Raw genomic sequence first — 26,822 nt, 5'->3', positions numbered from 1 at the left:
GGAGGCATGCAGGAGACAGCCGATCAGTGATTCTCTCATCATTGATGTTTCTATCCCTCTCTCCCTCTGCTTTCCGCTCTCTGAAGTCAATAAAAAAAATCCCAAAACCCCACAACCCCCGCTACCCCGTGAATCTCAATCTCCACAGAAGCTCTCAATGCTTGCCACCTGTTTCATAAGCCTAACAAAGGTATCATACTTCCCTTTTTCTTGCTTTTATGTATTTATTCAATTATTTTTTCTGACCAAGATTCAGAATTATAAGAAGAGTTTGCCTGCGAATTGGATGCACTTTCACAGCCACTTGGAGATCAGAGGAACACATGTCATTTGGAAACAGGATTATCATATAATTTTAAAGAATCCATAGCAGTTCTTATTCTTTCCACACCTATGTTTTCTCCAAATTATATTATAATTTTGCTGAGGAGTCATTCTTTTTTTTTTTTTAATAAATATATTTTTATTGATTTCAGAGAGTAAGGGAGAGAGATAGAAACATCAATGACAAGAGAGAATCACTGACTGGCTGCCTCCTGCACGCCCCCTACCGGGGATCCAGCCCACAACCCAGGCATGTGCCCCTGACAGGAATCAAACCCAGGACCCTTCAGTCCGCAAGCCGACCCTCCATCCACTGAGCCAAACCAGCCAGGGCGAGTCATTCTTTTTTTTTTTTAAATATATTTTATTGATTTTTTACAGAGAGGAAGAGAGAGGGACAGAGAGTTAGAAACATTGATCAGCTGCCTCCTGCACACCCCCCACTGGGGATGTGCCCACAACCAAGGCACATGCCCTTGACCGAATCGAACCTGGGACCTTTCAGTCCGCAGGCCGACGCTCTATCCACTGAGCCAAACCGGTCTCGGCGCGAGTCATTCTTTTTTATCAGCTAAATCTGATAACCTCTAACACCAACCCAGCCTACATCCAGCAGTGGCAGCAGCAGGTGTAAAAGCTGTCACAGCCCTAGCCGGTTTGGCTCAGTGGATAGAGCATCGGCCTGTGGATTGAAGGGTCCTGGGTTCGATTCCAGTCAAGGGCACATACCTTGATTGCAGGCTCCTCCCCGGCCTGGGCCCTGGTCGGGTCTCATGCAGGAGGCAACCAATCAATTTGTTTCTCTCACATCAATGTTTCTCTCTGTCTTTCCCTCTCTCTTCCACTCTCCCTAAAAGTCAATGGAAAAATATCCTCAGGTGAGGATTAACAACAACAACAACAACAACAACAAAACGCTGCCACAGGTGGAACATAAGTAGAGCTGGGCAAGGACAAAGACCATTTATTGTAACAGTGACCAGAGAGACACACTCTCCAACTCTGTAACACGTCAGCACTACTCCAGCTGAGGCCAAAATCCAGGGCCCAGAGTTCAATGCTGAACAGAAGATTATGATAGCACCTTGGTTCTGCCCAAAGAGGCCAAGACTGAACCCAAGTGGAAACAGGTATACTGAGAGGGAGGCTTATTTTCTTTATATGCAAACTTGCTCCTTACCTTGGAATTCAACATAATCTCTGGAGCCCTGTACCAACGTGTGGCTACATACTCTGTCAAGAACCCTGTGTGATCATGGTCTGGATCTGCAACGCGGGCCAAGCCAAAATCACAGATCTAAGAGAGAGAGAGAAAAAAAATGGACACCTTAGAGATTCTAACCAATTTAATATTAAAATATCATAAAATAAAAAAGACAATAGCAATAATATCAATAATAAGTAGTTACTACTATTACTACGTGGCAGGTACTTTGCTGGGAATTCTACATACTCATTCTTATTTCATTCTCACAAGTATCTAGTTGATTGATATATGGCCCTAAGTGTTTAAGGGGGATCATAAGTTTTAACTTTGGCTTGACTTCTTTTGAGGCTTTCATGTACCTGCTGCACCCTATTAGTTTCTTTTAGAGCCTTTCTACCAATACCTGTGAAACAAATTGCAGGAAGCCACCTCAGTACTTGTACCCATGAGGTTCACTAGCAACATGATCCCATTTGGCATGATTTCCAACTTAGAGAAGCAATGATTGATTGATTTCTTCTTACATATGAAGGAGTCCTTTATGCTATTCAGAGCCCTCACCTACCATGCTGGACTACCACCGACCCATTTCAATTATGTGTGGCTCGAACTTCTTAATACATCTGTGACCCATCGTTTCTCTTTTTTAGAGTTAATACTTTATCTTCTAACTCAGCCTGCTTTCTGTAGTGTAAATGTGGATACCTAAAGCCACATTCTGAATTGTGCAGAGAAGAAATACTGCATCTTGTCAGCAGCAAAAAGCTAGCATAAGTCTGAGATCATGACCACAGATACTACGCTAGCATCACACAGACTGGATGGATCTAGACTTGATACACAGCTTTCCGTGGGTCTGTTGAATCACAAAACAAATCCCAGATATTTTTAAACCAGAAAAGAAATTCACAGACCAATGAGGTTATAAGTGTCACCACACTCCTCTGGACTTAGCAAAAGCTAGTCTCCCTGCCTGCAATCTAATTCATCCTCTAAATCTTACCTAAGTGTCATTTCCAAAATGTAAGTCACCTCTGGCTCAAAAACCTTTTAACCTTTGCCTACTGAATGAAGCCCATATTCTTTAAGCATGACTTTCAAGGCCACTCACTGTCTTTATCTCATCTCTCCCACAGCCATCTTTGTCTCAGACCTGCTTCTATTTACTCCAGACCATACTGACCATACGATGCCCTTTCAACTGTGGTAAAACTGGTTTTATTACATGTCATTCTGTATAAATTTGAAGAAACCATCAATGACATTAAGTGAGGATTTACTGTATTTTCACAATAATGGAATTATTAACAAGCTCTTAAAAATAAAAATCAGGGTAAAAGTTACCAGGCTAAAATATTAAATTAATAATCTTGTTAATAAAATGACAGTGTTCAAAGTGGCAATATTAAGGAAGAAAGAAAAATTAAAAATTGGAATTAGCATTCCTTCACTAGGAAAGACAAATGAACAGATCACTATGCTGTAATACATGTTTCTTTAAACTTAAAAACAAGGGTACAGTTGCTCCTCCTCATCCTTTCCTTCCAGAAAATCCAGTCCAAAAGTTATTAGGTGGGATCAGGTGACCTAATTATCTCTGTGGGGTGGGGAGAACTACAGCAGCCCAGTGGGATATGTAGCATCCAAGTGGAGTTAAGAGTGGGCTCCGGATTGAGACATGGTCTAGGTGTGAGATGAAGAGGGAATCCATGTGGGTAGGTAGTGGCAGCCCACCCAGGGGATTAGTCTGAGGAGGGTGAACAATGGATCCATGGATTATAGTGCACAAATCAACATTAGAGGTTGCAAAACGTAATTTTTTAAATTTTATTATTCCTTCTGCATTTATTGACTGGCATTCTCTTTAAAAATACATATATTTATTAATTTCAGAAAGAAAGGGAGGAGGAGAGATAGAAACATCAATGATGAGAATATTTGATGATCAGCTGCCTCCTGCACGCCCCCTACTAGGGATGGAGCTTACAACCTGGGTATATGCCCTGACTAGGAATCACATGGGTGACCTCCTGGTTCCTGGGTCGACTCTCAACTGCTGACCAACATCCGGCTGGGCCAATTTTAGAACATTTTTATAACTGCAAAAAGAAAGCTTGAACCCATTAGCAGTCTCTTCCCTTTCCCACTGGCCCTAGGCAACCATCTAACCTTTCTAGATTTTTCTGTTCTAGACATTTCATATAAATGGAACTATACAATATGTGGCCTTTTATGATTGGCTTTCACTTACAAAATAATGTTCATCCATGTTGGAGCATGTATCTGTGCTTCACGCCCTTGTATTCCATGTATGAATCTACCTCATTTTATCCAGCATTTGGACATTCGAACTGTTTCTATATTTAGGCTATTTTGCTATGAATCTTTGTGTACTTTTTGTGTGGTCATGTTTCATTTCACTTAGGCATAAACATAGGAGTGAAATCCTCAAACACTTATCTGACTTTTTAATTACAGCTATCCTACTTAGATATAGGATATATGAAGTGTTATCTTATTGTGGTTTTGATTTGTATTTCCCTACTAACATATTTATTGGACATTTGTATATTTTCTTTAGAGAGATGTCTATTCAGATCCTTTGCCCATTTTTAAACTTGGTTATTTATCTTTTTGGTTTTTTTTTTTTTTGTTATCTTTTAATTTTTGAGTTGTAAGGGTTTATCATGTAGTCCAGGTATGTCTTATTGAAATACATGATTTACAAACATTTTTTTTCTCATTTTGTGGATTGTCTTTTTACTTTTTTGACAGTTTACTTTGTAGCACAAGTTCCTAAACTTTTAAAAAAAATTATTATTATGGCTTTATTAATTTTAGAAAGAGGGAAAGAGAGAAACATCAATCGATTGCCTCTTGTACGCATCCCAACTGGGAACTAAACCCACAACGGGGGCATGTGCCCTAGCTGGGAATGAAACCGGTGCCATTACTGTGCATGGGACAATGCTTAGTCAACTGAGCCACACGAGCCAGGCACAAGTTCCTAATCTTGATGAAATCCATTTTTTTCTTTTGTTGCTTGTGCTTTTGGTGCCAATGTCTAAGAGGCTCTGCCTAATGCAAAATTGCCAAGATTTACTTCTAATTTTTCTAAATGTATTCTAGTTGTAGCTCTTAAATTTAGGTCTTTGATCCATTTTGAGTTAATTTTTGCACATGATGTGAGGCGGGGCCCAATCTCATTCTTTTGCGTATGGCTATCCAATTGCTCAAGGACCATTTGTTGAATTATTCTTTCCCCAATGAATGATCTTAGCATTCTCGTCAAAAATCAGTTGATCATAAGCCTATGGGTTTATTTATTGACTCTCAATTCTATTCCATTGATGTATATGACTACTCTTATGCCAACATCACACTTTTTATTATTCTATCTTTTTAGTAAGGCTTGAAATCAGTAAGTGTCTTTCAACTTTATTCTTTTGTAAGGTTGTTTTCGTTATTCTGGATCTCTTGAATTTCCACATGCATTTCAGGAACAACCTGTTCTTTTCTGCACACAAGCCAGCTGGGGCTTTGATAGGGACTGCATTAAATCTATAGGTCAATTTGGGGAATATTAATATCTTAAAAATAGTAAGTCTTCCAATCTATGAACATGGTATATCTTTCCATTTCTCTTTTTTTTTTTTTTTGCAGGTAGGAAACACCTTTATTATTAGCCTTAATTCATTTATCATGTAGTGTACAACATGGATCCCATGTCCAGAGGAGCTGTATCAATCTTTCCTGGCTGTGGCTTGCCCCTCCAGTCCAGATGCCAGGCTTCTGTCCATCATACCAGGGAAGCAAACCCTCCCTTCCCAGGAGTTCCTGGAGTGCTGAGGGTCAAGACTGTCCCAGGATTGTGTAAGACTGTCCTAGGATTAGAACTTCAGTCTCTCCATCTTGGCTAGGGTTCTGGGGAAGACAAGGCAGGAGCCTGGATGATCAGTCATTGTTGTCATGATCATTTAAAAAACAAAAAAGACAACCATTTCACAGTTTAAAAAAAAAATAGGAGTCTCAGAAGAGAAGCTGGGGTCCTTGGTCTGGGGAATCCCCTTGAGGCCCAAGCAGCTGTGTTTCCTTGAATTCTGCAGAGCAGGCCATGGTGCCCCAATGTCCTGTCCAGTCACTGGCTGGAGCTATAGGGTCAACTGAAGGTACATCCTTTCGAACAGCAGCATGTTTCGGATCAGAGTCTTACCCACCAGATGTATGAAGAACAGAGGGAGATGAGGGAGACGGTGACAGTGCGCAAGGTGGGAAGCCAGAGCAACAGGTGCCAATAGCACTGGGGCTGGGACAGGTACTGGGCCTGCATGTACTTGGTGAGGACCACCTGAGCCTTCTCCTGAAGGTTTTCCATGTGCACTGGGTCTGAGAGGCCCACAGCACTGGGTGTGAACAGCGTGATGGCCTTGAGGCAGAGGTACTTGGCTGAATCGACCTGCAGGCAGTCCAGCTTGTCTGCCTTTTCTGGAAGGTGCACATCCAGTCCACGAAGGCTACAGGGCCATGGGCATGGCATGCAGACCAGCCATGGCCAGCAGTGGCGCTGTGTGCAAGGGCAGCACAGCCTGTGAGGCATTCACTGTAGCTCAGGTGCAGCAGCGCCACCTGGTGGGCAACCAGGTCAGGGAAGAAGGGCCTATGGCGCAGCCAACTCCACCTTGCTGAATAGCAGCTCCATTGCCGGCTCACACACTTGTCCAGGCCCAGTACCACATCCACCCCTGCTGCTGCCAGCACAGAGCCCAGAGCCCAGGAGTCTGCCTGAAGGTAAATAGGTCTTCTTCTTTTAAAAAAATATTTTTATTGATTTCAGAGAGGAAGGGAGAGGGAGAAATAGAAATATCAACAATGACAGAGAACCACCGAAGGCTGCCTCCTGCACAGGATTGAGTCTGCAACCTCGGCATGTGTCCTGACCGGGAATCAAACTGTGACCTCCTGGTTCATAGGTCGACACTCAACCACTGAGCCATGACAACCGGGCTCTAGGTTTTCTTGAATGCACATTAATTTTTGTCAGACTGAATCCACATTCCTTCTTCTTATCTAAAACATCTGTAGATTTCCCTACTTATTTAGCTTTGCTACCTATTAAAATAGAAATATATATAGATAGATAGATAGATATGCTGCCCATATTCAAGAGAATTCTAAGGACTGTGAAGGATCTAGAGGTTTCCTGAGTATTCTTCTTATAAACTTTATTAAAGAAAACAGTCACCAATGAAACAGATGATTATGTTAACTTACACATAATGCACATGATCCTAGTTTTATATCCTCCTATATAATAAAAGTCTAATATGCAAATTGACCAAATGGAGGAATGGGAATAACTGGTCGCTATGACACACACTGACCACTAGGGGGCAGAAGCTCAATGCAGGAGATGCCCCCTGGTGGTCAGTGCACTCCCACAGGGGTAGCGCCACTCAGCCAGAAGCCGGGCTCATGGCTGGTGAGCACAGCGGCGGTAGCCTCTCCCGCCTCCGCAGCCCGCTCCCAGGCCTAAGCCGGCAGTCGGACATCTCCCAAGGGCTCCTGGACTGCAAGAGGGCACAGGCTGGGCTGAGGGACCCCCCACCCCGAGTGCACGAATTTCATGCACTGGGCCTCTAGTATAAGTATAAAAGTACACATTATGGCCCGGCACTTGTGGCTCAGTGGTTCAACGTCAACCTAGGAACCAAAGGGTCACAGTTTGCTTCCCTGTCAGGGCACATGCCCAGGTTGCGAGCTTGATCCCCAGTAGGGGGCATGCAGGAGGCAGCCAATAGATGATGTTTCTATCTATCTCTCTCCCTAAAAACCAAGAAACATATTTTTTTAAAAGTACACATTATGTAAGAGCATAGAAAAAACTTTGGAAGAAAATACACCAATCTGCTATAGTGGTTACCTCTGGAGAGGAAGGAACAATAGGATGGAAAAGAAGAGAACTAGCACTCTTGAATTTTATTTTTTTTTTGCCATAAAAATGTTTTCACATATTTCTGGTATAATTTTAAATGAGTAACAATAAATAAAAACATGGCCAGTAAAAGTTTTTTCAATATGTATCATCCTAAAAGTAAAGAACCTGCCTGACCTTGAGATCACAGGTGGTGTTGAGCAGCAGGTTGGAAGGTTTGAGGTCACGGTGCAGTACGTTAGCTGAATGGATATATTTTAACCCTCTGAGGATCTGGTAAAGAAAATAGCAGATATGGTCGTTGCTGAGGTGTTGTGTCTTCAAGAGCTTGTAGAGATCTGTTTCCATGAGGTCCTGTACTATATATCTGTTTGGACAGGTTAAGGTAACACACCAAACAGCTGGTCACACTTAGCAAAGCACTGAAAACAAATGAACCCTTTCCCCAAGCAGTTCATTATTACATCATGAGGACCATGAGGGAAATGAGAAACTGATGAAAACTTAGTATTCCTTTATGGAAGGAATCTGAAGTAGTTAACTCTTTTTTAGATCCTGTGAGACAAACAGCATTATATTTGCTTGATAATGACCTACTATTTGCTTACATTAAGACCTGAAACAGGCTGTTATGGAAATATTTGCCAATCTTGAAATCCTAACCTTCTTGGTCTCCGAGTTATCCAACATCAAAAAGCCCCTCCAACACTTGTTGGAAAGAGCTGAGTGAAGGTGGTGACCAGCAAGCATCATACACTCCTTTCTTTGGCCCAGCAACAACTTATAGTGTAAGTTACCTCCCTTCTTGTTCCCTTCTCCTCAAAAATCAACCATAAAACTTTTGGAAATACAGGCCTAAAACACACTACTTTTAAATTCAACCCTCAGTCTATCTACTTGACTTTTTAATTAATCCTAAATAAATAAGACTATGAGAAAGTCATACCAAGAAGGAGCTTGTGCTAGTTTTGCTTCTCTTGCTTTCTTGTCATGTATCTAGCATCTATAACTTTAGCTATGGTTAAATTCTTTACAGAAATTAAGTTATACAAGCCTTTAGCTTTTTTGTTGTTGTTTGTTAATCCTCACCTGAGGATATTTTTTCCATTGCTTTTTAGAGAGTAGAAAGAAGGGGTGGATGGGGAGGGAGAGAAAGAGAGAGAGAAAAACAGAGAGAGAAAACATCGATGTGAGAGAGACATCGGTTGGTTACCTCTTACACATGCCCCAACTGGGGCAGGGGATCAAACCGAGATCCTTTATTGCACAGGCTGACACCCTAACCAGTGAGAAACACTGACTAAGGCAAGCCTTTAGCTTTTAACTTCACCATAATATAATTTCATTAGTAATTATTTTGCCATTTATTTTATTTATTTGTTGTTAATCCTCTCACGAGGCTATTTTTCCATTGATTTTTAGGGAGAGTCGAAGAGAAAGGGAAAGACATTAGAGAGAAACACCGATGCGAGAGAAACACATCGACTGGTTGCCTCCTGCATGAGCCCTGACCATGGTCTAGGCTGGAAGTACGTGCCCTTAACCGAACTGAACCCAGGACCCTTTGGTCCGCAGGCTGACGCTCTATCCACTGAGCCAAACCGGCTAGGGCTATTTTGCCTTTCCTTTATTCATTTCTATGTTCACATTAATGTATGTCTCCTACAGATTCATGTTAGATGAGACACGACATGGGATTCAAATGAAACCTACTTGCAAACTTGTCATCAGAGAGAGATTTGATTTTTATGGCAAAAGGTAAAATAGGATAACAGTTGGTAGGAGCAGAAGGTATTTCACTTAAAATATCACTACAACTTAGTAACAGAGCTATTTAAAAATGGAAAGGGCTGCCTAGAGATAGTGAGCTACCTCTCCCTGGAGGGGCAGAATGCAAATTAGGCAAGCTGGTAGGAATCCTGCACTAGCTGAAACTATAACTTTTCTGGCAGATCCTCTTCACTATATTTAATGCCTTTATTTTCCAAATGTAGTCTTTGCCCAGGTAGCATCCTCTGGACCTTTTTAGTCCAGATTTCTAAATGTTGGTCCTAGTTAATTACATAATTTCAGAGGAGAGTCATCTTAAAGATCATGAGGAGCTAGTACATTAATTTTAATGATGAGAAAATGGAGACCTAAAGGTAAAATGCCTTTGTCTAAGATTAGAACTATCTGGATTTGACCAGGTGATATCCAGAGTACCCTCTCTTTCTTTGTCTACAACTCTTTCTTTTCCGTTTCATCGTCTTAACAAACTGTATCTTTAATGAAGAAAGCATAACTGGAAATGGTTATTATCCAAGATTTTCCATAACTACACTTAAAGGAAATCTTTACTGATAGTGACAAGAGAAAACAGTGAATTTGTCAAAAGACACTAAAAACAGAACTGATAAAATGCATCAGAGAAAAATTTTATATAATGCAAGTGTTATAGTAAATGGCAAACATATTACAATTTCCCTTTAAATGTGCTCTATATACTTTTTCTTTAATCTGATAAGTCCAGGACATTTAAAATTGCATTTACTCAACAAGGTACCAAGTAGTGGAGCCCAATGTCTGCAAAGGATACACATCTTTCATTTGCTCGATGGTTGGCGCTCGAATAATATCATTGATTCCAATGATGTTCTCGTGTCTGAAGCGCAGTAGGATTTTTATCTCCCTCAGGGTTCTCTGGCAGTAGGTCTGGTGTTCAAAAGGACTGATTTTCTTGATAGCTACTCGAACTTTGTTGACATTATCATAAGCAGAGCTAAAAAGGAAAAGGAGGGGGTAAGAGATAGCATTAAAACAACTTCTCAGAATATCCTGGTAGAAAGAATGCAAACTGGTAAAGTATTAAGTGTTTAACACTCTGGTTAAATATTTGTTTAATACATGTGAAGGCAGCATGGATTTATGCACAAAAAGGCTCCAAACTATGGAAGATGCAGCTAGAAAAAGGGAGCAGAGGACCTGGTCCTGGTAACTGTGGATACTGTGGATGTCCATTTTTATAAACCTGGCAACATGGGTTTATGACACACACAAACATGTCCCACTGGTTTTTTTGGAGGAGGAGGAGGAGGAGGGGGAGGAGGAAGAAGGGGAGGAGGAGAGGGGGAAGAGGAGGAGAGAGGAGGAGGAGGAGGAGGGAGGAGGAAGAGGAAGGAGGGGAAGGGAGAGGGGGAGCGGGAGGAGGAGGAAGAGATTGAGATTGATTGTGGCTGCCTACCACAAGTGCCAGGCTGGGGATCAAACCTGCAACCCAGGTACATGCCCTTGAAGAGGAATCAAACCTGTGACCCTTCAATGAGCAGGCCAATGCTCTAACCACTGAACACACCAGCCAGGCCTTTCTCACTTTTTTTGTTGTTGTTGTTGTTTTTTTTAAATATATTTTATTGATTTTTTACAGAGAGGAAGGGAGAGGGATAGAGAGTTAGAAACATCGATGAGAGAGAAACATCGATCAGCTGCCTCCTGCACACCCCCCACTGGGGATGTGCCCACAACCAAGGTACATGCCCTTGACCAGAATCGAACCCGGGACCCTTCAGTCCGCAGGCCAATGCTCTATCCACTGAGCCACGCCGGTTAGGGCTTTCTCACTGTTTTTAACAGCAACTGCATTCTGGTAAGAGTAATCATTTCTGCCTCCAAAACAACTTCCTACCGTTGTTTCAGATTCCTCTGACTCAGCCAAAACATTCACATGACCATCAACTACATCTTCATCCCTAACGAAGATGAAGGGACCCAAGGGGACACACCTTGAATGCTTTTTATCAAAATGACATGACTCTTTCTTTCCCCCAGGAAGAAATTTAACCAAGATATTTGGGTAGTCTTATAACAAAACCTATAAAGTATTTAAAAAAAAATACTTTCATAGCCCAGTTCAAAAAGGCTCAGTTCTTTCCAAGTTGTCATTAAGGTCTGACCTAATAGAAATCCAAGCAGAAGCAATTATAACTATATCTTTAATTTTATGATAAATTTAAATCTTGAATATTACTACTATCTGTACGATCAGTATTCTTTTTTTTGCAAGAACTTTTCATATTAATAAATATCAACATCTGGCCCATCAATTGAAGCAATGCAATAACACTGACAGGCAGTAAGACATTACTTCTTATTTCCTCAGGGTAGGTGCTAGAAATATAAAACAGTAAAATAAGTTTATTTCAAGTCTATGCTTTTATAATGATATTTATCAATCTACTTATTCAGAGAATTATTTGATGCATTTGTCTGACTCTATCACAAAACTATGCTGTAGGGGGACCTTATCTTACCCAGCTTCAATTCTCCCACAATACCATTAATATAGTGCACACAGGTGCCCCAATACTTTGAAATCTACTTCCTTAAAAACAAGAAGCATTATTCAAATCTTATTTTGCCCTGGTTTGCTGAATGAAGACCTAAACCACTGATTTGAAGGTAGGTAGGCAAAGGGATATATTAAGCAAGCTTACTCAATATTGGGAATAAATTTTATTTTATTATTTTTTCTTTTCTTTTCTTAATCCTTAAGAGAGAGGGAAAGGTAGAGAGAAATATCGATGTAAGAGAAACACATTGACTGACTGCCTCCTGCATGAGCCCCAACCAGGGCCCTAGCCAAAGAAGAGCTTGCAACCAAGGTACATGCCATTGACTGGAATTGAATCCAGGACCCTTCAGTCCGCAGGCCGATGCTCTATCCACTGAGCCAAACTGGCTAAGGCAAGGAAATATTTAAAAGTATATATTTTTATTGATTTCAGAGAGGAAGGGAGAGGGAGAAAGATAGAAACATCAATGATTCATCACTGATCAGCTGCCTCCTGCACATTCCCCACCGGGATCGAGCCTGCGACCCAAGCATGTGCCCTTGACTGAAATCAAACCCAGGACCCTTCAGTCTGACACTCTATCAACTGAGCCAAACCAGCTAGGCAAGGGAATAAATATTTTTAGAAATTAAAACTCTTATAGGGTAATTCAAATCATAGAAAGAGCTTAAGTTCAACAAAAGGGAATATAGGTTAAAATAGTTGCAAAATATTGGTTTAAACTCAACATGTAAAATTCTAGTTTTACTGAAACATGGTAGTCAGACATGACCATGGCCATAAACTTGCTTTCAAGAACAGGACTGTTAGGGGGAGGGGTTTATGGTTAGTGTGCCCCTCCAATTGCATCAACACTTTCTGTTTTAAGTGAGAAGGTATGAGATCATTCTCATTTAAGTTCTCATTTGAAAAGAAGGTGTGACCCTATCTATGGAATTGGGTCTGTTCTTGTCTATTCTCCATTTTGCTGTCACAAATCTGTTGTAGAACCAAATCACAAACAGTTTACACTCTTACACAATACTCTGTATTTTCTCAATTCTCCTTGGATTTCTCAGTTTTGTTTTATATATTTACTAGAGGCCTGGTGCACGAAATTCGTGCATGGGGGGTGGGGGTCCCCTCAGCCCAGCTTGCACCCTCTCCAACCTAGGGATTGGGCCTAAACCAGCAGTTGGACATCCCTCTCACAATCCTGGACCGCTGGCTCCTAATCACTCACCTGCCTGCCTGCCTGGTCGCCCCTCACTGCCCCCCTCTGCCAGCCAGGTCGCCCCCAACTGCCCCCTCTGCCAGCCTGGTTGCCCCACGCAGCCTGCTGTTCAGTCGTTAGGTCGTCCATCACTAACTCCCCTGCCAGCCTGGTCGCCCCACACAGCCTGTTTGTTCAGTCGTCCCTCACTAACCCCCCTGCCAGCCTGGTCATAGGCAGCCATCATGTGAGGGTGTGAAGGTCAGTTTGCATATTACCTCTTTATTATATAGGAGGATTGTTCTGATAATTAACAAATATATTTTATCAGTATACCTTTTACCATGGATTATTTTGTATCTCTTAATATGTGTTAGTTTTTTGTTGTTAATCCTCACCAAGGACTTTTTTCGTTGATTTTTGGAGTGGGAGGGAGGGGGAGAGAGAGAGAAACACTGATGTGAGAGAGACACATCAATTAGTTGCTTCCCGCATGAGCCCTGACTGAGGCCAGGGATTGAGTCTACAACCGAGGTATGTGCCCTTGACTGGAATAAAATCTGAGCCCCTTTTAGTCCTTGGGGTGACGCCCTATCCACTGAGCCAAACTGACTAGGGCAATAGTGTTAGTTTTAAAATCACTTTGGTATTATCAACCCCATTTTCTTTTTTATCCTCTAAGAATTTAATCCTTGCTCATCTCCCTTCTCCCAACTATTGCTATATATGCTACAGCTTTGCTTTAACCAGTTAACTGCCACGAGTCCAAAAGGAAACCATCCCCCCCACACGCCACAATATTTTGAATTTAATTTTAAAAATCAATTTGCAATGAATATTATAAAAATAAATATATTACTCACAATTCAGATGTTCTTGAATATTTTCTGCTGAAAATTCTCACAAAAAATGATTTTAAAGTTGGTCACGGCCACTTAGGGAAAACATTTTTTTTAATAGATGTGCGTGGCGTGTGGGATGGTCCACCGTTTGCATCTACAGACGCTTATGGCGTACAATGGGTTAAATGCGAGTTCTGTAAACAACTTATGGTTGCAGTTTGGGATCTTAATCCAATCTGTGACTATACAGTCTTTGGGTGGATTAATTTTAGATATTCATATTTCTCTTTTAGCTGATAAACTTGCTATTTTCAAAAATAAAAATTCAAGGTTAAATAAATTTCTCAAGATTAGGAGAATGAAGAGTTTCCTAACTCATCCCTGTATGGTGAATGGGAAGGGCTCAAGGTGAATATACTAATATAAACACAGATGAATCTTAACATAAGTATACTGAGTGAAACTAGACCAAAAGAAAATTACTTGCATTCATATAAAATGCAAACTAATCTATGGGGATAGAAAATAGATCAACAGAGTTGCCTGGGGCTGGTGGGAGGGGCACATAAATTGAAACTAGATAACTTTTGGAGGTGATGAGTATGTTTATTATTTTTATTGTGTTGACAATTTCATGGGAATATATGTCAAACTTATCAAACTGTACACTTTAAATATGTGCAGTATATACAGTATTCTATACCAATTACTTCTTCAAGGAGCACTCAGAAAAGGAACCAGGGTTCCCTGGATGCGTGGTTTATTCCCAGGCCTGGTGCGTGGGAACAGATTCCAGAAATGTATTTGATCAGTAAATGTGAAAGTAGAAGCCCACAAAATTCTGGAGATTATTTAACATGTTTTGTGATCACTTAGGGAAAAAAGGGGAACCAGAATGAGTCAATTATGAACAAATCATCCTAAACTAACTTCATTTCCTGTTTTGATAGGGTTACCACAACAACATGAGAGTGATGCCAGAGTTGTGGTAGATTCAAACCTCACTTGTTAAGCACTTCCCATTTGTGAGACTTCATGTTAGGACTGGTGGCAAAAACAAATAATGATCCCAACTCTTAAGAAGCTTGCAATTTAATGAGGGAAGGAGACAGGAACAGACAACATACATACATACTGCCTTTATCATAGTAAAGCACATCTGAAACACAGGAAAAGCTGGGTAGATTAAGTCCAAATAAGGGTATTAAGGAGAGGATTAAAAGATGAAAGGCAAGCAGGCTTTCAAAAGAGGAGCAAGGCTATAAATATAAAGAAAGGCAAGGGCCAACTCATGGAGAGGAAAATGAGCAGAACATATATGGGAATGACTGGCCCTCACCCAGCCATGCCCCTCCTCATGAGGTAGTTTATGGGATCCGGGGAAGATGCCATTAAGGAGCTCAAGAATCCAGCTGTCTCTCAAATCTGCTTCCAAGGCTGTGTGTACCTCCTGCACAATGGCTCTGCTGAGAGCAGAATGCTCCTCCAGTGTGTGCACAAGGAGTAACCAAGGGGCAGCATTTGCAGGGAGTGCATTGCACCTGGAATATCATGTTGTGTGCCCATGCCCACAAGCTCAAGCTCACGATGGAGACTGCTGGGGCTGAGAATAGAAGAGGGCTAGGCTGGAGATCTGCTCGGTTTGAACTGTTGGCACCAAACTCTAAATAGGCCCTCAAATATCAATTTAAACCTGACATTCCAGGCCTTTAGGTTTATTGGTCATGGTAGGGAGGGAGAATATATTAAATGTTTCTTAGTTTAATTTATATGGCATGTAGGGCTCCATTGTAGTCCTGATCCAGGCTAGCTTATACTGCAAACTTTTAATACTCTCTACTCTTGATCACATCTCCACCTTTCAAGATCTTATTTACTACCTTGTAAAAAGCAACAACAGTTAACATAGTTGATGCCATACCTTCAAGTTTTGTTTCCCTCATGTCAAGACTTCTGTTTTTGGTATATATTATATATGAGGCAGATGAGTACTCAGCAGCAAAGTACATTAAAATATTTAAAAATCTTAGAATTCTTAGGAGCTTTAGGGTTTTGTTTTATAATAAATGATTGATAGCACTCTAAATCTATCATATCTATAAGAATTATTGGTGGGTTTTGTGATGACTAAGTTAGGATCAGAAATGTCCAGGTCTCTTAAGTAACTTTCTCATTGTGCAGATGTAAACTGAATAAACATTCAAACTGAGATCAAAACAATCCTAAATAGTAATTATTTATGTATTCACTGTATATTATTGATACATTGCTTTGCCTTGTTTCCTATACACTGAGTGGCCAGATTATTATGATCTCTGAACGCATAATAATTTGGCCACTCAGTGTGTGTGTGTGTGTGTGTGTGTGTGTGTGTATTTTAGAGGCCGGGTGCATGAATTCGTGCATGGGTGGGGTCCAGCCAGCCTGGCCAGGGGGAGGGGAGATTTGCGGTTGGCTGGCCTGCCTGCTGGTCGAATTCCTGGTCGAGGGGACAATTTGCATATTAGCCTTTTATTATATAGGACTAGAGGCCTGATGCACAAAATTTGTGCAAGGAACTCAGCCTTGAAGCCACGGAGGCTTACCTTGGCCCTGGAAGCCCCAGCTTTGTCCAGAAGGTCATCTGGAAGGACTTCCGTAAGGTCATTTGGCTGTTGGGTCTAATTAGCATATTACGCTTTTATTATTATAGATATACACTGAGTGGCCATATTATTAGGCGTTCAAAGATCATAATAATCTGGCCACTCAGTGTATAATTCAAGTCTGTGCATGAAAGCTGTGACTCTAGAGCTAATTAAAAAAGAAAAAGAAAAAAAAGACCTACTTTATTTAAACAAGCTATTTTCCATAAATATTATTGAGTCTCTGCTGTGAAATGACTATAATGACAGGGGGCTGGGGAGGACAGGGAGAAAATCTGAACATACCAGAAATTTTATATTTATATCAAAGCTTTAGAAAATGACTATGAAAGGCTGGGCACTTATTCTAATGATAACTTAGAGAATCTGACTTGTCAAGTCAGTGTGGAGTTCATGACTACTCCGCCTTATGATTTGGGAGAAAGTTTAAGGGCGTATTTCTCTAGGGTTCATTTCCTTCACATACTAGGACTTTATACATTAAAGTAAATATCTTATCATGCACAAGCACCACATATTGTACCCGGTGTTAAGCAACTAAAATGCTACCTATCAGCCGTGAATGAGTTATTTTTAAAGAAAGCTATTAAGCTGTTCTCTAAGCTATCCATTTTGGTGAACTTTAATTATCTGAACACAAAACTACAGTATTTCGTTTCACAGATAAAAATTAACTTGTCTTCAGAGGTAAGTAAGTTAGACTGATCTAAATTAATGTTCCAAAAATAAGTATGTAGATAATAATATATTTCTTACTTTAAGCTTGATTCTCTCATAATTTACTAACCAAGAAAGCCAGTGCAAAGTTTTCTTTAAGAGGGTGCAAATGATTAACGTGAGCAAATAAAAGCTAGTCAAAAGTCATTTTAACTATAAAATCATCATAATTTTACATTATTTTAAGAATCAATGCTCCAACATAGTATAGATATCACAGCTTAAAACTGATGTCATTAACATGTATGCAACCTGACTAGATAAGGTGCACAGCCCAGAGCTTGAACAAATTTGTCTACAAATGCATTTTTTAATCTCTTCAAGTAATAAAATAGGGCCAAATAGTCAGATACTAGTAAATTGCAAAATTGCAATTCTGGCCCTTATCCCTTACTAGCTGAGATATCTCTTAGCAACCATTTGCTTGGCTCACAAATTAGGAAAGCTAAAAAATAAAATAAAATAAAATAAAATAAAGAGGATAAGCTCAAGGACTGTGAAGAGTGTAGAATAGCAGATGCAAAGACTGAAAGATATTAGGCCTTCTCCCCCAAAGTGGTACAGTCATTTTTATTACTTTATTTATTATTACTATTAATTATATTTATCACACGAGACCCTAAAAAGAAAGAAATATCAGACCTCAAATCAGGAGGTCTGAGTTTTAGACCCAACTTGGCTCTACCCTATATGTTTGCTCTGATAGCACTGGTCAAGTTACAAAAAGGAGAAGGTTCCATTACTCTGTCAGACTTCTTCCAGACATTGGAAGTATAAAATAAAACAAACGATCAAAGCATAATATTTATACAAGAGAATGGGGAAAATACCTTCATACCCAGTTATGTGGTTGAATGTATATACATATGCATGCATAGATATAAACATAGGAAGATGAAGACTTGTAGTGACTCAGTTAAGATCCCACAAATTTTAGGTGGACTGAAGTACACAAATTATTTTTCTTTAAGCATAAAAAACTTAACATCTCTCTCCACACGAACAGGAAAAATTAGTATATGTTACTAGATCTAAGATTGCTTATCAGGATTTAGCATTGTGACTATCAACATCCTAAAAACCCACAACCAAGAAATTGTGTTTTATTTGAAGCATGCTAGGGTAGCACAAAGTCAGTTATCATTCTTTGCAACATAAAAACTCTCATCAAAGCAGTGCTACTTAGAAGTGACCTTTGTAATTTGTGCTCTGAACTTGTCATGAGAAAGAGAGAGACCCTGATGAAGGAGATGGGTTACTCACTTTTTTATCATTCCCCTACATTTCTTTGCTCTTCAGCTATTCCCTCCCACGCTCACTGGGCAAGAATTTTGGAATGGTCCAGGTCAGGCTGGCTAGCAGTGAGCTATGATAACAGCTAGAGATAAGCAACAAAGACTAAGAGCATCAAGTCTCCCCCAATGCCAAGCATTCAAGGGTAGCAGCATAAGCAGCTCCATGTGCCTCTGGACCTGAAGTAGATAAGAGTAAGAAATGAGAAGGGACTTCATTAATCATAATGACCATAGTTTATTGAGCACTTAGCAGTGATAAGAGCTTTAAAAAATCCTCATATAGTGTCTTCACCAGAACGCTTTGAAGCATAAAACTTCTATTTTATAGATGAACAAACTGAGGTAAAGGGGAGAAATCAATTAACCTGTCTGTGATTGCATAACTAGTAGCTAACAGAACTAGGATTCAAGACTAAATGTGCTGATCTCTAAAACCCTTGTTCTCAGCCACTACACCATACAAGGGCCCTGGCCATGCTCTCTTGGTGGTGATGAGCCAAGATTAGGCTCATAATTGAGCCAGATTCTGACAGGTCAACTGAAACAATGCTGAAGAAGGCAGACAGTGATGACAAAAATAAAAATAATCATAATGATCATGCTACAGAATATGTTTTGCTTCCCAAAGTAGCCTACACATTTCAAAGGCTCTGGCTATTTAGATCTTCTTTCTCAGGATGAGCCAAAAGCTGTCACCTCTGAAACAAGAGGCAAATATGTGCTGTAAGTGAGTTGTCCAAGAGTAGATGTGAAGGCAGAAGATGTAAAGGCAAACCAGACATAAGGGGCATGAGAAAGGGGCCTGAATGAGAACAAGTAAAAAGATCATGTTGAGCTTGGCCAGCATGGCTCAGCGGTTGAGCATGACCAAGAGGTCACGGTTCGATTCCCAGTCAGGGCACATGCCCGGGGTTGTGGGCTCGATCCCCAGTGTGGGAATTCTCTCTTATCATGGATGTTTCTATCTCTCCCTCCCTCTCCGAAATCAATATATATATATATATGATCATGTTGAACACTAGTGGAAATCAGTATCCAGAGATTTTTTTAGTGATGTCAATCATGACAATAAAGTCATTTCCTCCAGCATATATAATCAGGCTGTAAGCAAGATCAGACAAAATAAGGTTGGTTTCTTGTAGAATGGGAGGAAAGAGATTAAGAGAGAGTGAGATTCTGTTTAGTCAGCAGACAGAATCCATATCAAGGCCAGACAAGACCAGCAGACTAGGAAAACCATTAAGGTGAAGGTCTCAAGTCAGGGGGAAACAGGGGAGAGAGGACATGAGGGTAGGGAGTTACAGTCTGAAAACAGAATGATCTACTTCATATAAGGCTGGACCCTTGCACACCTTTGTAAGCTGTACCCAAAGAGGTCAAGGGGAAGAGGCTCAGATGACTGTCCACATTACTAAAACGTAAAGGAGTCAAGAAATTCAAGTCTCTTATGAACTGCCTCATTGTCAGAAATACTAAACACCTGCCTCCAACATGTGGAAAATGACTCTCTAAGATGAGGAAAATGGTTAAACTTGCCTGCACAATTAAGCAGGCAGTGAGATATTATATAACAGATGATAAACTAGGTGAAGTAGAAAAATGTGACATAATTATAATTCTAAATGCCAGAAAGAAAATCTCTAGGCAGCTCTGAAAAACTATTTTTTACTTCTTTCCATTAAAAAAGTTTCTGCAGTTAAAAAAAATTTTTTTTGCAAATCATTATGATAGAAGAGGACGTAAACAAGGTAAGAAAGACCCTGAACAAAATCTGATATTCATTCACACATATGTGAAGTTACAAAATATATGCAAGTAACTCTCATATATTGCTGGTGGGAATGCAAATTATACAATCCTTCTCGAGGGTAATCTGGCAATACCTAACAAAATTATATATCTATGCATCTATATTTTGATCCAGCAATCCCAACTCTAAGAATCTACTTCAATGAAAAACTCCAATAACATGAAAATACATATGCACAAGGCATTATCTATAATTGCAAGACACTGGAAACAATCTAAATGGCCATACATTAGAGGGAGGTTGAATAAGCTATGGTACACATCCATATGATGGAGTCCTTACTATGCAGGTGTAAAAATGAATGAGAAAAATCTCGAAGAACTGCTATGCAGTGGTTTCCAAGATATACTGTTACGTGAGGGGGAAAGAGAAAGGTATAAAAGATTTATAATATGTTATTTTTTAAAAAAATTCTATATTTATTGATTTCAGAGAAGGGAGAGGGATAAAGGGACTAAAACATCAATGATGACAGAGAATCATTGATTGGCTGCCTCCTGCACACCTGCTACCAGGGATCAAGGCCGTAATCCGGGCAATGTGCCCTTGACTGGAATCAAACCCAGGACCTTCAGTCTGCAGGCCAATGCTCTATCCACTAAGCCACACCAGCTATGGCTATGTTATCCTTCATATCCTATATAATAAAAGGCTTATATGCAAATAGACCAAATGGTGGAACAAACGGAATAACCAAACAACCGGTTGTTATGACGTGTGCTGACCACCAGGGGGCGTGCGCGGAACATGGCGGGTGTTGGCTGCAGCGGGATGTGAGTAGGTGGGCTGGGGGGGAGGGGGCACCCAACCAAGGTGGGACACCAGTCGCTGTCATCAGGGCAAGCCTCTGGTGGTTACTGAAAATTCTTTGCTCCTGCACGCCGGTCCCAGCTTGTACCCACTGCCAGTGCTGGAGCCGCCACTCGCACCCACTGCCGGAGTCCGGCACTGGTCCCAATCGCCCCTCAGGGCATCTCCACCCTCCCCTGCTCCTGAGGGGCGATCAGGACAGCAGCCGTCGGTCATACCCACTGACGGTGCCGGCCCTGCTCGCACCTGCTGCTGGTGCCGGCCCCAATTACTCTGCGCCGTCAGTGGGTGTGAGCAGGGCTGGCGCCTGCAGCGCATGGGAGTGGTGGCAGCGGAAGCGGGGCTGCCAGCAGAGAGGGGACTGGGGGCTGCAGCAGGAGGAGCCAGGCATGGGCGTGGAGGATGGGCCAAGACCCACCCCTGTGTCTACCGCAGCCTCGTGGCCCACAGTTCCTTTCAAGGTACACGAATTCGTGCACAAGGCCCCTAGTAAGAAAATATACATGTATATGCTTATATGTACAACAGAAATATAGAAAGGATAAGCTGGAAACTAAAGAGACTGGCTACCACAGGGAGTGGGTAGTAGAGGGTAGAATGGGAACAGCTGGTAGGGATGAATAGGGAGTGATATTTCTGAGTATAGCTTGTGTATAGCTCTTACCCTTAGAATCATAGTAATGTATCACCATACTCAAAAAATTAAATGAAGAATTAAAACCAACCTAATGTGGAAAGAATACAAAATGCAACACAAACAGTAACAAATGAACCTAACTACAAGAATAACAGAATCACAAACTGGAGGGCATTAGCAAGAAACCAGCCTAAGTAACTTTAGAAAACAGTATTTTAACTGGATACTATATAAAGCTAGTATCACAAAGAACTATAGGTAAATCCTGTAATGCAGTTAGTAAATTTGTTTCTCACAAGGATATTGGTTAACAATTCTGAAACTACTTTATGTATAGAATGGGATTGAACAAATATGTAAACAAATGGAAGATGAGAGCCAGGTTAGTGAAATAATTACAAACAATAAGGAAGACTAAAATAAACCACATGCTGTTGGATTAGAATCAGAGATTATCAGTATGAACTCATAGTTTTAAACATATATAGTACACAGATACAGAAATAAATATAGATGTGTGAATAAGCGTGGGTTGATATACATACATCTATTTTCCTAGAGTTATTTGGTGAGGAGACCTAGAAGCAACAATATTCCAGTAGCAATGACCAAACTTTGCACCTCAGAAGATACTAAAAAAGGGGTGGGATTTGTTGAAAGGACCTAAGAATCCATCTGAAGGAGCAAAGGTCAAAGCTGCAACACTTTGAACAAGATAAACAATGGCAACATTGGATTGTAACCTACAGAATAAAACAAATAGCCATGAGTTCATACTGATATAAATGAGTAAATAAATGGAGAAGAAACAGCTCTTTCTTTTTTTAATCCTCACCCGAGGATATGTTTTTATTGATTTTAGAGAGAAAAGGAAGAGGGGTTGGAGAGAAACAGAGAAACATCAATCGATTGCCTTCTGTACACACCCGGACCAGAAATCAAACTCGCAACCTTTTGGGGACGATGCTCCAACCTAGTTACCCAGCCAGGGTGGGACAGCTCTTTCTTACAGAAGCACTCCAATTAATAATTATGAGGGAAATAAAAAAATAATCACTCAGCAAATACCACAATAATTTTTTCAGACAAGATCCATAGATGGCTGCTTATATTAGTAAGTGAAAATCTAAGAAGAAACAGGATATTTCAGTCTTAAAGTACATTCCCAAAGATAGTTATTAATTCCCAGTATGAAGGAATAGGCAGACACCATCTTAACCAAGTGACTGAAGTTAACATCTCCAGGAATAAGACCTACTGACATCATGAACTCTGATATAAAACATTGAGAAAGGTACAATATCACTTTTTAAAATATATACTTTTGCCCTAGCCGGTTTGGCTCAGTGGATAGAGCGTAGGCCTTCGGACTGAAAGGTCCCAGGTTTGATTCCGGTAAAGGGCACTTGGTTGTGGGCACATCCCCAGTGGGAGGTGTGCAGGAGGCAGTTGATTGATGTTTCTCTCTCATCGATGTTTCTAACTCTCTATCCCTCTCCCTTCCTCTCTGTAAAAAAATCAATAAAATATATTTAAAATATATACTTTTTTACTGATTTCAGAGAGCAAGGAAAAGGGAGAGATAGAAACATCAATGATGAGAAAGAATCATTGCTCGGCTGCCTCCTGCATGCCCCCAACTGGGGATTCAAGCCTGCAACCCAGGCATGTGCCCTTGACCAGAATTGAACCTGGGACCCTTCAGTCCACAGGCCTATGCTCTATCCACTGAGCCAAACCAGCTAGGGCCAATATCACTTTAAAAAATATATATTTTTATTGATTTAAGGGAGAAAGGGAGAGGAATAGATAGAAACACTCAATGATGAGCCTTAGCCGGTTTGGCTCGGTGGATAGAGCATTGGCCTGCAGACTGAACGGTCCCAGGTAAGATTCTGATCAAGGACACGTACCTCAGCTGCAGGCTCCTCCCTGGCCCGGACCCTGATCGGGGCTTGTGCTGGAGGCAATCAATCGATGTGATTGTCTCACATGGATATTTCTCTCTGTCTTTCCCTCTCTCTTCCACACTCTCTAAAAATAAATGGAAAAATATCCCCAGGTGAGGATTAAAAAGAGACAAACATAAAAACCATCTATGATGAGAAAGAATCATTGATTGACTGCCTCCTGCATGCCCCCTACTGGGGATTGAACTGGCAACTAGGCATGTGCCCTCCTGATTCATATGTCAATGTTCAACCACTGAGCCACACTGGCCAGGCTACAATATCACTTTTATAGCTTTTGTGTAAAAAATGCATCATCTTATTCTACTCATGAGAAAGCATCAGACAAAAAGAGAGAGACAGTCTACAAAATCAATCCAGTGCTCTTCAAAAGTGTCACAGTTATGAAAGACAGGAAGACTGAAGAAATGTTACGTTTGGGGGAAACTAAGGAGATACAACAATTCAATGCAACATGGGATCCTAAAAGAAAAAATGACATTAGTGGGAAAATAGGGAAGTCCAAATAAGATCTGTATCTACTTAATAGTACTGTACCAGTTTAAATTTCCTAGTTTTGATAATTTTAGATATATAAAATGTTAACATTAGGAGAAGGTGGATATATGGGACTCTGAAGACTATTTTCGCAACTTTTTGTAAGTCTAAAATTATCTCAAAATTAAAACTTTAAAAATTATATGCTTGTTAAAAATGATATATGTGAGTGGTTGTGTGTAACAAAAATTTTAAAAAGAAAAGAATGAGAAGGATTAGAAAAGAGGAAAAATAGATTAGACTTAAAAGGAACAAAGGTAACTAGTGATAAAGAAAGTAACAATGAGACAAAATGTGAAGGAATAAATTAAGTAAATGGCAAAATATTCAATAGTATATGGCACAAAGTAAAGGTTCAATACATATTTATTCATACATTAAAATTTTAAAAGAAATAAAAAAGGAAAACAAGGCCATGATGTTAAGTCTTTTGTTGCCAGTGGCTCTCAATCTTGGCTACAACACACTGGAATGATATGTGGAACTTTTAAAAAATGCATGGTTTCACACCCAGAAATTGATTGAATTGGTCTAGGGTGCAGTCTGGGCACTGGGGTTTATTTTTTTTAAAGGACCTCAGGCATATAAAAATAAATAAGTAAGTAAGCAGAACCCCAGATGATTCTAATGTGTAACTATAATGAGAATTATTGTTCCATCCTTCTCAGCCCACTTTGTCCTGGGCCTGTATCTCATGGTTTTAGGTCTACTGTGGAAGAACTCTCCCTACAGATCAGAGCTAGGCAAGAGAACGCAAATTCTTCCCTTTCCTTTTGTAGGTTATCCCCTTCTCCTGCCTACAAGCATTGACTTCTATAGAATTATGCTGATGAGGGAAAAATAATTATATTCAAACAATACCAGAAATACCAGAAACAGGGTGACACCTAGGTATCCTCAATTTTGAGTTTTGGTCCTGGTGGAGAGGCTCAATTGGTTGGAGCGATGTCCTGTACACTAAAAAGATTATGGGTTCAATCCCCCGTTGGGGTGAGTACTGGAGGCAACCAATCCATGTTTTTCTCTCTCTCTCTCCCCTTCCTCTCTCTAAAATATATGCTCAGGTGAGGATTAAAAAAATAATAATAGTCCTGACCAGTTTGGCTCAGTGGATAGAGTCAGCCTGAGGACTGAAGGGTCCTAGGTTCGATTCCGGTCAAGGGCATGTACCTTGGTTGCGGGTACATCCCCAGTGGGGGTATGTGCAGGAGGCAGCTGATCGATGTTTCTCTCTCATCGATGTTTCTAACTCTCTATCCCTCTCCCTTCCTCTCTGTAAAACATCAATAAAATAAATTTTAAAAAAATAATAATGAGGGTTTTGCTTTCTAATTGTTAGGCTGAAGATTTCTCTAAATGTTTAAATAAAATTTTTTGAAAGAGAGATATCTTGCTCCCATCCTTGTCTTCATCCATCCTTATCCCATAAGCATTTTATTAGTTTCTTATTTATCCTTCTATTAATTCCTTATGTGAATACATATTGGTTTATTCATTGGAGTAAAGTGATTTCCAAATCTGAAAATCACTATCATTATCATTGTGGGAGCTTTTTAAAAGTGTGGGCACTCAGTCGAAGCTGGTTTGGCTCAATGAATAGAGGGTTGGCCTGAAGGGTCCTGGGTTCAATTTCAGTCAAGGGCACATGCCTGGGTTGCAGGCTCAATCCCCAGTGGGGGGCGTGCAGGGAGCAGCCAATCAATGATTTTCTCTCATCATTGATGTTTCTATCTCTCTCTCCCTCTCCCTTCCTTTCTGAAATAAAAATATATTAAAGTGGGCACCCAGTTTCTATTCCATACCTATTGACTGAATAAAACCTCTGGGGAACAAAGCCTGGAACTCTTTACAAAGTTCCCCAGGTGACTTTCTGTGACAGACACATCACCTTTACTCACAAAGATTTGCTCCATCATCTTGTCTGTGTTCCTTGAGAGTAATGCTTCTGACCATGGCTCATGAGTTCACCCAGCACAGGGAGCATCCGTACAAAGGCTGAGCTGGGCCAACTAGCTTCTCTTCTCAGAGAACACAGAACTGGGACACAGAGAACCTAAGACACCTGCGGGGCCAACCTGGTAAAGGAATGTTTGGAGGACTGAGAATGCTGGAATGGGCCACATATCCAGTTAATTCTGCACGGGAATATGAAACAGAGAATGACAGAGGCACTACCTTCATTCTTGATGACTTCCCAACTCCTCCATAATTCAGGTTATAGCCTGAGTTCCTGTGTTCAATAATCCAACAGTGTACACAAAGAGTACCCAAAGGACTTCAGAGACCTACAAGAATTCCGTAGAATACTGGTCAGCAGAATTATGATTTTTTGTAAAGTTACTCAAAATTTTCTTGGCTCCAGTTACTGTGGGAATTTTAGCTCTGAAATCAATTCCTTTTCTTTTCCTCCTCACTTCCATCCTTGAGCAATAAATACATCTGTTTCCAAATACAATCAAACACCTAGACTGAGAAGTACTGCCAGAAATGGTGGCTGCCCCAGATAACCCACAACACTGACTAGTGAATGGCACATTCAGAATAACTGATGATTCCCAGGGCAACTGCTGAAA

General features: G+C 40.5%; 1 protein-coding gene across 1 annotated transcript in view; it reads right to left on the bottom strand.

The window, feature by feature from the left end:
* MAPK1 (mitogen-activated protein kinase 1) overlaps positions 1-26,822 on the bottom strand; it is a 73,817-nt gene that overhangs the window by 28,667 nt on the left and 18,328 nt on the right. Inside the window, exons 2-4 of the mRNA XM_079762460.1 lie at positions 10,042-10,224; positions 7,641-7,830; positions 1,505-1,621 (exon numbers count right to left, since the gene is read on the bottom strand). Of these exons, the coding sequence (XP_079618586.1) occupies positions 1,505-1,621; positions 7,641-7,830; positions 10,042-10,224 (490 nt within the window). The remainder of the gene's footprint in view (positions 1-1,504; positions 1,622-7,640; positions 7,831-10,041; positions 10,225-26,822) is intronic.

Source organism: Cnephaeus nilssonii (assembly GCF_951640355.1).
Source record: "Cnephaeus nilssonii genome assembly, chromosome: 22".
Taxonomy (NCBI): domain Eukaryota; kingdom Metazoa; phylum Chordata; class Mammalia; order Chiroptera; family Vespertilionidae; genus Cnephaeus; species Cnephaeus nilssonii.
Note: the sequence above shows the minus strand (reverse complement) of the source record. Positions and strands in the feature narration are given on the sequence as shown.